The 10,712-nt window shown below is 39.3% G+C and overlaps 1 protein-coding gene across 1 annotated transcript in view; it reads right to left on the bottom strand.

Annotated features, from left to right (window-relative positions):
• LOC109066919 (complexin-3-like) overlaps nt 1-1,909 on the bottom strand; it is a 4,770-nt gene extending 2,861 nt beyond the window's left edge. The window contains exon 1 of the mRNA XM_042775762.1: nt 1,409-1,909. Within this exon, the coding sequence (XP_042631696.1) occupies nt 1,409-1,566 (158 nt within the window). The 5' untranslated portion in view covers nt 1,567-1,909. The remainder of the gene's footprint in view (nt 1-1,408) is intronic.
• Nucleotides 1,910-10,712: the final 8,803 nt, after the last annotated feature.

Below are 10,712 nucleotides of genomic sequence, written 5' to 3'. Positions count from 1 at the left end.
AAGAAATTAAACACATGACTCCCGTCAAAGTCAGCAGTCTTAAACTAGCTGTTCACGTGGGTGTCTCAGCACGTAAGATCTGCTCTCGGAGGACATGAGTTGGATTACAGCATGCGGATGAGCTCAGCACAGCCATTTGAAGTCTGTGAAATCTGAATTCTCCAAATATGGCAGTTATGCAAACCGCGTCAACACAGCCACCTGTTCATGCATTGGCTGTCTATCCTTTAGGAGCTGATGATATCTGAAGACAAAGCGTGTGAAGAACACAAGAAATGCTATCATGATATGATGATTCTAACCGCCTCACATTTCGGTTTTTCCCATATTGTGAGCCATAAACAAGAGATGACCAGATTGGAGTTTGAATGAAATTGGAGTAGAATACTAATTAAAATCATTTTACAGAATGAGTAGATTTGAATGAAGAGTACCTTTGTATTTCAATACAATGGAAATATGATTTTTGGGCATGAATCATGGTATCATTCATACCATATAATATCAATGTGGACGTGTACAATGAAGTACCTTACAAATACCATGTTACATTAAATTCACGCCATATAATATCAGTGTACTACGGTACAGTAAGGGTTTATCATCTTTTGTATATCGGTTTACATGCTTAAGAACCGTTATAATACACTGGAATCTAATCATCAGAGTTGATTAATTGATAAAGTTTAGAATAAACAATTAACAAAACACTAAAGCAGAATTTACCGGATAAGTCTGAAGCAACGCCTCTTATTTAGTTTTTTTTCATATCGTGAGCCATAAACAAGAGGGTTTTCATAGAAGTCAGATTGGGGTTCGAATGAAATTGGAGTTAAATACTAATTAAAAACATTTTACCTGAGGTATACTTAAAGAATAAGCAGATTTAAATGTAGCACACAGCAGAGAACTGACTCTGTATTTCACTACAATGGAAATATGATTCTTGGACATTCTTAGAGTGCCTTAAATACCAATATAATTGAATAATATCAATGTACTATGGTACAGTACGTTTTTGTCATCTTTTGTATCTCGGTTTACAAGATTAAGCACAGTACACTCGATTCGAATCCAATTATCAGAGTTGATTAATTATGCCGTTTTAACAAATCTACACTAAAGCAGAATTTACTTGGTAAGTCTGAAGCAACCTCGTCTGGTAAAAATCTAATTTACACACGCAATTCCGTTGGACTCTGCACAGTTTGGAGAATTATTAATATCTGACCGAGCAGGAATCTCCCAGAGCGAAACGAGCAGCTGCGCGCGCGCGCGAAAATATCCAGCGAGGCGCGAAAAATGCGCGCGCCTCTCCAAGCGCGCCTAACGTTCACCTGGCAATAACATCACCACATCTACACATCTCTGAGAAGAGAGTCGGGCGGGTAAGGAAGGTCTGTCTTACTTTTCCTCCTCCAGCTGTTGCTGGTACTGCTCTAACTCTTCTTGGGTCATTCCTTTAGCCGCGGCGTCGGATTTGTCTCCGTCAGATTTATCTTCCTTCAGACCTCCTGTCAGGTTCTTCAGCTGACCGCCGACTACGTGTTTCACCATGAAAGCCATCGTTAAATAGTGTATTGTTCCTTAATATCCCTGTTATTTGTCCAGAACGTCCAGTTAGGTCAATAGTACGGTCTGTTTCTCCGCGAGCGCCGATCAGAAACTCCGTCCGGCGTTCAGCTGAGGTAAAGTGAAGTGAAGCGAAGTGGATTCATCTCCTCTTCTGAGTCACAGCAGCGGTTTGACTCTTCCATTCACCCAATCCCGTGTTTCCTCAGCCGACTCTTCCCGCCCAATCCCACGTACCGCCGGATTAAGCGCGCGCGCTCGCCGTTAACAGCTAGTGCTTGTATGGCAAGCCAAAAGATTCAGAGGGTGCGTCTCGATTAGATCCCGAGCTCGTGAATATTCAGTAGATAGTGTACACGAATTCGGTCACTGGAAAGTTACCTGACGGTGATCGCTCGAATTCCAGTCACATGACTACGTACAGCGTCAACGGACAACATAGTAGAATGTCACCACTTGAATTAATAAACAACAGAAAGGACCGATCTCTTTTTGATATTATTTTTTATTCTCTTTAAACATCGTTCTGTTACATGTTTTTACAACATTTCAGACGAATATTAATTTTGAATGTTAAATAAATGTGTTCGTTACCTGTCTAGCGATGTGCGTTTGTTGAAATATACGAATTATGTTGTCTTTTCAAATTTATTTTATTTTATTTAATTCGTTTATTTGTCAGGGACAATGTACAAAATCCATTAATCTTACGAAAAGATGTTTTGTACCAGAGTTAGCAAATGCTAATTTCCATTTGCAGTCCCGGGCTGGTGCATACAATATTAAAACGTTACATTACAAATAACTGTCAGTAGCACTAACAGATACATGCAATATTAATTAAACAATGATCATTTAAAACTAATCAGATGTTTAAATGAAAAGCTAATCAAAAAAAACATCACAACCTAAAATGTATACAACATAGTCAAAAACATTTACTTCAATATTACATTTGTAAACTTTAAGTGTGCTGATGCTGACACAGCTGGTTATCGAGGATGTGTTTCTTTAAGTTTTGAGAGAAATTATTCAGATCTACAGACAACTTTAGACTGTCTGGGAGCTGATTCCATTGTTTAATGGTTTTAAATGAGAAGGCTGTCTGTGCAAAGGCAGAGGATCTCTTCGGGATAGCATGTAGCAATGTTCTGTAGCATGTCATTATATTTATTGAGTTGGCTCTTGTGATTTATGTTTTACGCTTTAGAAATGTGACGTTATTTCCAGTAAGGGAGCATAGTGAGCTCCGATGCTCCCTAGTTTTTCTGGTGCATTGTGTGATTTTTCTGGGAGCGAACGTTCCAGTGCACTGGGAGGATTTCACGATTGAGACCGACTCCCTGATCAGTGCCCTGACTAGTGAACAAGGGAGCTGATTGAGACGCACCCAGAATTATGCTATAGATAATTCCATCCATCTGGAGGGCTAGAAAATCCTGTGAGAAAGTAAATGTGCGCAATGAAATTCAACATTCATATCAAAGGAAAACGTCGCCAACGTTTTAGTTTATTTGGAAAAGGGCAAAACTCTAATCCCAGAGATTATCATCCATGCGTATAAAGATGTCAGCATCACCTCCACATGGATTATCATATGCAATAATAAAGAAACGGCACAGAGATGAGACATATTTTACAGTCAAACGTGTATTCTACATTAATCAAGTCAAATGTAAGGTTTATGAACACTTTAAAATATTTTAGCTATGCTCTTTGTTTACACGTGTACTAATTCAATAAATGTTCAATAAATATATTAGGTGAAAGAGGGAACGGTTGCATTACATGCAAATAAGAAATAACACAAATTTGTGCATTTTAATGTGTTTGAAAGGCAAAAGCCTTCCAAAGACACAGTAAAACATGATTAAATGACCTTTAATTAATGTGTTCATCAGTAGTTGATGCAAAGTTGAAACACTTCTTAAACCTGAACTGATTTTTGTAAATCCAGTGGTCAAATGCTGTGTAGCCAGCTGACTGGTCTTTGTTTGAATGTCCACAAAACTGGAAGACATTCTGAGTGTATGTAAGCATTTGGCTATTTTAGAAAAGAACATTTAAAGGAGGAATAATTATCTATATAGATACAATATATCTTGAATGCAATGTAAGCCACATCAGATAAAGCATCTTCCAAAGGCATGTAAATGTGGAAACTCATTAAATGCATGATATAAATACAGCCTCCATTACCCCAAAATTAATCAACACCAGATGATTAAAAAATCATACATCTCTGTGCATCGTGATAATGTCTCTATTTTTGTCTCTTTCTCACTTTCTCTCTCTCTGACACAACCACCCCCCCGGGACTGAATCATTCCCGATCTGCTCCACTAACAAACTGTTCAGTCACTCTCGCTGAGGGCAAACACTACCACATACACATTTATCTATGCTCCATAACCTGAAAAGTCTGCATTTGGAGCTCTTCAGGGTTTTTCTGGTGGCAAGAGCTCTGATATTACTCATATTATCCATTTGCATGCATGTCAACAGACAAAAATGTTCTGTTTACAGTAATAAGGTGACACATGTCCTAATTAGGCATGCTTTTTTAAATCAGAGGCAAACCAAATGTCTGTTTTGGCATATATAATATGCATCAGAATAAACACTCACCAAATGCAAGTAAATATTTGGCTTTGGCAAGAAAATAAAGGTTAAAAATAGTAGAAATGTGGAAATGTGATCATTTTGACCTATTGCATTGTGATGCTGTATGCCACAAATAACAAAAAATAAAACTAAATAATGCCATTGTCATAACTAAAAACAAAAACAAAACAATTTGTCCTTAACATAATGCAAATTACAGTCCCATGGCCCATGAAAATCATTTATGGACGGTAAATTTCATCTGCCACTGGCAAGCGTGGTAAAAAGTTCATTTTGGATCCTGTATGCATGACTTCACAGGACGTCGATAAACCTCATCATCATCATCCAGTTAACAGCCAGCAGCTCTGGCCAGACTATCAAACATTTTGCAGCTCTCATGGGCTACGTGATGTGTACATGGGAGCAAGCATGCATGCATCCTTTATATAATAAAACAACATGGTTGCATGCTCAGTAAGGCCACAGCTGTTTCAGTGTCTGTGTTAAAGCAGAGACTGCTCTGAGGGTTTGCCGTTGAGGTTAGTAGGATGAGGAGAGTCAGTCAAATGTTGACTTATTATCCAGACCAGATGGTGGACCAGCAATTAGAGATGACCTCTACAGCCCTGAATGTCAGCGGAGACCATGTCAACTAGAGACAAATTCCCCTTGACGGCCATCGGCACAAGACCACGGGAACTAGACAAGTCCTCTGCTCAATCTGACCTGTGCTGCAGCCTGGAATTAAACCACATCATGCTGGTTTCATCTGGCCAAAGGAGAACTGGTCCCAGAGTGAGCCTGGTTTCTCCCAAAGTTTTTTTTCTTCCTTTCTGTCACCGATGGAGTTTTGGTTCCTTTGGCTTGCTTAGTTGGGGACGCTTGACTGATTGCACACACACTATTGGACGAGAACTGAACTGGATGATGACATCACTGAATCATCAATGAACTGACTTCAGCTGGAAAAATTGTCATTGTTATTGTCCTCTTGCATTATTGACAAACTATTTTCCTGTTTGACTCTTTAAAGCTGCTTTGACACAATCAGTATTGTATAAAGAGCTATACAAATAAAGGTTGAAAAAATAAATAAATTGTGAAGTCAACAGCGCTGAATTCGAAATAAACTAAAGCACTATTCAGATGAGACTTGTTTTCTTCTAATTATTATATACTGGAGTGACCGTTTGTCTTCTTTCTCCCGGACATGTCTAAATTGCCTAAAATGTCTGGATTTTGGCTTTCTTTTCCTATTGTTTTCATGCTTGCTGAAGGCAATGACTAGAAAGTAGTTTGACCAACAGCATGCAGGCATTGAACATAATCGACCAATCGTGGCGTGCGAAGAGGCGGGAGCTACAGGGAACGGTCAAAGCAATAGAAATACACGTACATATAATGTATGAAGACTGGAGAGAGTGCGTCAATAGGAAAACAAAGCCCGGAAATATTAGGCAATTAAGAAATCTGAGGACGTATGGTCACCCTAGTATATACTTAGTGTTTTAATTGTTTCAATGATGCATGTAGAGCACATTTCCTTCCATGTCAGCCACATCCATTCAACAAACTCCCACTTTAGTGAAAACTTGAGATTTCAATCCCGTCCCACATTTTTATAATTCTAATCCAAATGTCATTTAAAGCTGATGTTGCATAAACAAGCAGGCTTCCACCAGCCCAGTACAGAGCTGCATCTAAAAATCCATCACAGCAAGGCAGAATCATCTCCACACGGTTCAGTGCACAGAGCAGAGGAGCGCAGCCGTGACCTCTGCTGTGCACATGCTCTCCGGCGAAAGAACAGCAGCTGTTCAGGTGCTGAAAATATGACAGAACAAATCCATCACGTCCTTCATTCACCTAATGGATGCCGACAGACGTAAACAACATTTATGAGGGTGTAAATGACGATTAAAGCAATTGTTCATCCCGAGTGAAAATTCATTCCTTTATTCACCCTTGTTTGGTCCAAACATGCATGACTTTTTGTCAAACACAACAGCATCATTTCGGGGGTGATTGTTTTTGGTTTCTTTAACAGGTTTTGTTCTGTTTGTTTTGCTCATTGGGATGTTGAAACGTTGTAACATTTTGAAAGTAATTTCTGAAATTGAAGAGCTTTGATTGGAACACATCCTGCCTCTCTACAACTTGTTTACCGTTGCAGGCTCATCCAGTGGATGAGTAATGATAAATTCATGTCCTATAAACGGGAGGATGTAACAGCAAGAGAGAAAAAATGGTCCACACACGATGCCTAAAGCACAATTCAGTCTCCATGGAGATGCCCATTAATTACCTGTGAATAAACGCAGCATCCTGCGAGCAGCAGAAGGAGAGTTATGCAATCCAGCAAAGGACTGGTCTAGACTAGCCTGTGATGATCTCATTCTCTCTCTCTTTCTTCCTCCCCATCCTGCATCCTTCATCTTTTCTTTTTCTGTCATGTATGCGCTATCCTTCCTCTCTTACCCCTTTCTATTATCAGTGGCTTCAAGGGATCGCAAGAATGCTGGCTGTGACTAAATGGGATGCGAATAGCGGAAAATTCTCTTTCAGCCGACTTCCTGTGGACAATCAGGGCGAGGGCCTGTAGGAGCGTTGACAGGGCAAAGCCGGGTGACACAGGGACACGAGGAGGGACGAAAAGAAGCAGTAAACAGAGAGAAGGCAAAGTGAAGGGCTCTAATGAAGGAGAAGATCAGATGTGTCACTGTGGGCGTTGACTTCTCTTGGGCTTTTCACACTTTTAGATGGTTTTTAACTTTGGGTTGACACAATCCTGGGTTATCCTGTTCCGCACTGTACATACTTTACACCAGGTTAGTCATTAAAGAGTTTACACATTCTCATTTACATATTTACAAGGTAAATATCATTGATTTCACAAGCACAGCATGCAATGAGCATGTGGCCTGTTTTAACAAGAGCTGTGGAAATGTCACATACATTTGCTCAAAAATTCTCAAGTCTTCAGTTTCAACAAAAAATTTAAATTTGCTGAAAATGTGCTCACCCTAAGGCCATTCAAGATTAGGATGAGTTTGTTTCTTCATCAGATTTGGAGAAATGTAGCACTGCATCAGTGTCTCAGCAATAGATGCTCTGCAGTGAATGGGTGCCGTCAGAATGAGAGTCCAAACAGCTGATAAAAACATCACAATAATCCACAAGTAATCCACAGCACTCCAGTCCATCAGTTAACATCTGGAGAAGACTAAAGCTGAAACACATCCAGCATTAAGACGTTTTTAACTCAAATACATAGAGTCCATAATCCATAATAACACTTCCTGCAGTGAAAAAGTGCATCTCCTGTCGTCTCTCACAACAAAATCCAGACACATATTTGTTTAGAGCTGTTTAAACGCTGCTTGATCTGTGCAGATTTCTCTCCTGATTCACACCAGAACACTTTTTTCACTGGAGGAAGTGTTATTATGGAATATAGACTCTATGGATTTGAGTTAAAACATCTTAATGCTGGATGTGTTTCAGCTTTTGACTTCTCTAGTTAAAGGAAAGAATACCTGATATTCTGGACAGCATTCACTTCCACTGTTTCACCTGAAAATACTGGATTTCCTCTGAACTAAAATCACAGTTGATTCCACACCATCCACACAACTCCTTTCCTCTGAGAGAGTCAGCAAACAGGCCAGAGTCCCATCTCTAGCAAAGCAGTACGACAGGCCAGTCCATCTATCTGACAGGATGCCTGGAGGTGTTAGTGTTGTGTGGGAAGAAAGTCACATCAAAGTGCCTCTCGCACACACGTGACCAGAATCTCACGTCTGGGTCATTCTTGACTTCGCAGATTACAGGAGCTGCCATCCAACATGCAATGCATCAGTTGCCATGGCTGCATCAGTCTAAGGGACTGGTTATGTAAACACAGACAGTTTAGCTCTAACTCAGCGGCCTGCGACAGAGAGATCAGTGTGGCATTCATAGTAGATGAGGATGAGTGTACCCTACAGCCAAGGGTTGAGCTTGAGTTTCGGGAATAGAGCATAAAGGGGTGTTTCCCAGTCACGCTAGATTTCAGTCGTGCTATATTATATAAGACCCCACAAGACAAAGACACTTAAAAAATAGATGCACTAAAATACAATTAAAGTAATAGTCCACCCAAAAATGGCAATGTGCTGAAAATTGTCCTCACTCTCAAGCCATCCAAGATGTAGATGAATTAGTTTCTTCATCAGATTTGTAGAAATGTAGCATTGCATCAGTGTCTCAGCAATGGATGCTCTGCAGTGAATGGGTGCCGTCAGAATGAGAGTCCAAACAACTGATAAAAACATCACAATAATCCACAAGTAATCCACAGCACTCCAGTCCATCAGTGAACATCTGGAGAAGACAAAAGATGAAACAAATCCAGAATTAAAGACGCTTTTATCTAAAATACATAGAGTCTATAATCCATAATAACACTTCCTCCAGTGAAAAAGTGTTCTGGTCTGAATCAGGAGAGAAATCTGCACAGATCAAGCACTGTTTAAACAAATATGATATAACCCTAAATGATGGACCTTTTCACTGAATGAACATCTTGGATGGCCTGAGGGTGAGGACATTTTCAGCACATTTTCATTTTTGGGTGAACTATCATTTTAAATATTTCAATTATTCCAGTATCCAACAACACTGCAAACCATGCAACTCTGAAGTCTGTATTTACTTAACTGTTAATTGCTTTGCTATAGCAGTATGCATCTGTATCACATGAGCGTCTCTGCTCTCCCATTGGCAGCTGCCACATTGCGTCAATGCTCAACCGTCTGATCGCCAGCTCTCAAATAAAATGAATCCATACCATACGACTCAACAAATTAATTTCACTCCAAACTAAACTTCCATACTAAACTTACAAATTAAAAATTTAACACAACACAACATACACACTTACACTCCTTCAAAGCCTCATTTGAGTTCCTACTGTAGGTGAAAATATCATGAAACCCTTGAAGCGCTCTTCCCCTCCAGGTCTGCAAGAGAGGCGAGACGCCTTTTTGGGATTCTGTCACCACTGAGCCCTCGGTTCTATTTCAGCAGCACACAGAAAACACAGCAAGGACAGGAGCAAAGATAATTGACAGTTTTCAGAACCAATCTTGTCACATCTTAATCATATTCACACCCGCCCACTCACACCGACACATTCTCTAACAAAACAGCATCATGTGCTCACAGCTACACATTAATACACAGCACATATACCTGCTGGCTTAAACATAATAAATCTAATTATGCTCTTTTTGGCAGATGCATGACCACCAGAAAGATGCATAAGGACTGAATTAAAGTAAGAAAAACAGCATAATTATCATAATTGGACAGAATATGTTGTGTGGTGGTAGAAATCTGTCAACCTTTTATGCTGTAAAACACATACTTCAGTCTTTTGTTTGTGATACAAGCTTTTGCATAATGTGAAGCTGTATTATATTATGATAAATGTCTTCTGGGTTGGGTCTAACCGCTTCAGATTCACCAGATTATCAAAAATAGGGCCACATGGTTATACAAATATTAAATATCACATATTAAGATTGAATTTGAAGCAAAAATAACTATATTGTGATTGATGTTTACCATTATAACAGCATTACTCTTGATTTCGGTCTATACTGGCCAACCCTAAATGTTTTATGATCAATGTTTTTTAGTCAAAAATGGGGAACCCTAAATGCATTTTAGTGTAAAACAGCCAACCCTAAATGCATTTTATTCTATAATGGCAGAGCTTAAATGTATTTTAGTCAAAACTGGCCAACCCTAAATGCATTGTGATTGAAAATAACCAAAACTGCATGCATTTTGGTCTATAATGGCTAACCCTAAATGCATGTTGATCTATAATGGCAAACCTTAAATGCATGTTGATCTAAAATGACAAACCTTAACTGTATTTAAGTCAAAACTGGCCAAAACTAAATGCATTTTAGTCTATAATGGCCGACCCTAAATGCACTACACTGCTAAAAACTAAATACAAATGATGTGAGATGATTCCAGAGTACATGTGCGACAGAGAGAGAGGAAGAGGAGCTCTCTTGTGTCTCCAAGCCTCAATGTCTCAGTGAGTAACATGTCTGTGACAGTAAGGCCATCATCTGCAGAGGAAATTCACAAAGACAGACCAGTGCATGCTAAACCAGAAACATGTCAGAGTATGCACACGAGAAGCGGGTCATATGTGTGTGCAATGTAAGGAAAACGCTGGATTTTTGAATCAGCAGAATGAGGCGACGCTCGAAGGCTTTAGTGCCAAGACTCACTGGAATCATCAAGTTATTAAATGCTTTAGATGGAATGCAACTACAGCACAAAATCTGATGTGTCAACCATACTTAACTAATGAAACTTTCACTTTGTTATCATAACAAACCTACATGCAAAAAAACAAAACAAACACTATATAATGTGCTTTTCAACAACCATCTAAAACCAACCATCCTTAATGTACCATAATGTTTGTTTGTTCACTGTTCTGAAGCTCTTTTTACCCTAACAAACCT

The sequence above is a fragment of the Cyprinus carpio genome, chromosome A18 (genome assembly GCF_018340385.1).
Source record: "Cyprinus carpio isolate SPL01 chromosome A18, ASM1834038v1, whole genome shotgun sequence".
NCBI lineage: Eukaryota > Metazoa > Chordata > Actinopteri > Cypriniformes > Cyprinidae > Cyprinus > Cyprinus carpio.
Note: the sequence above shows the minus strand (reverse complement) of the source record. Positions and strands in the feature narration are given on the sequence as shown.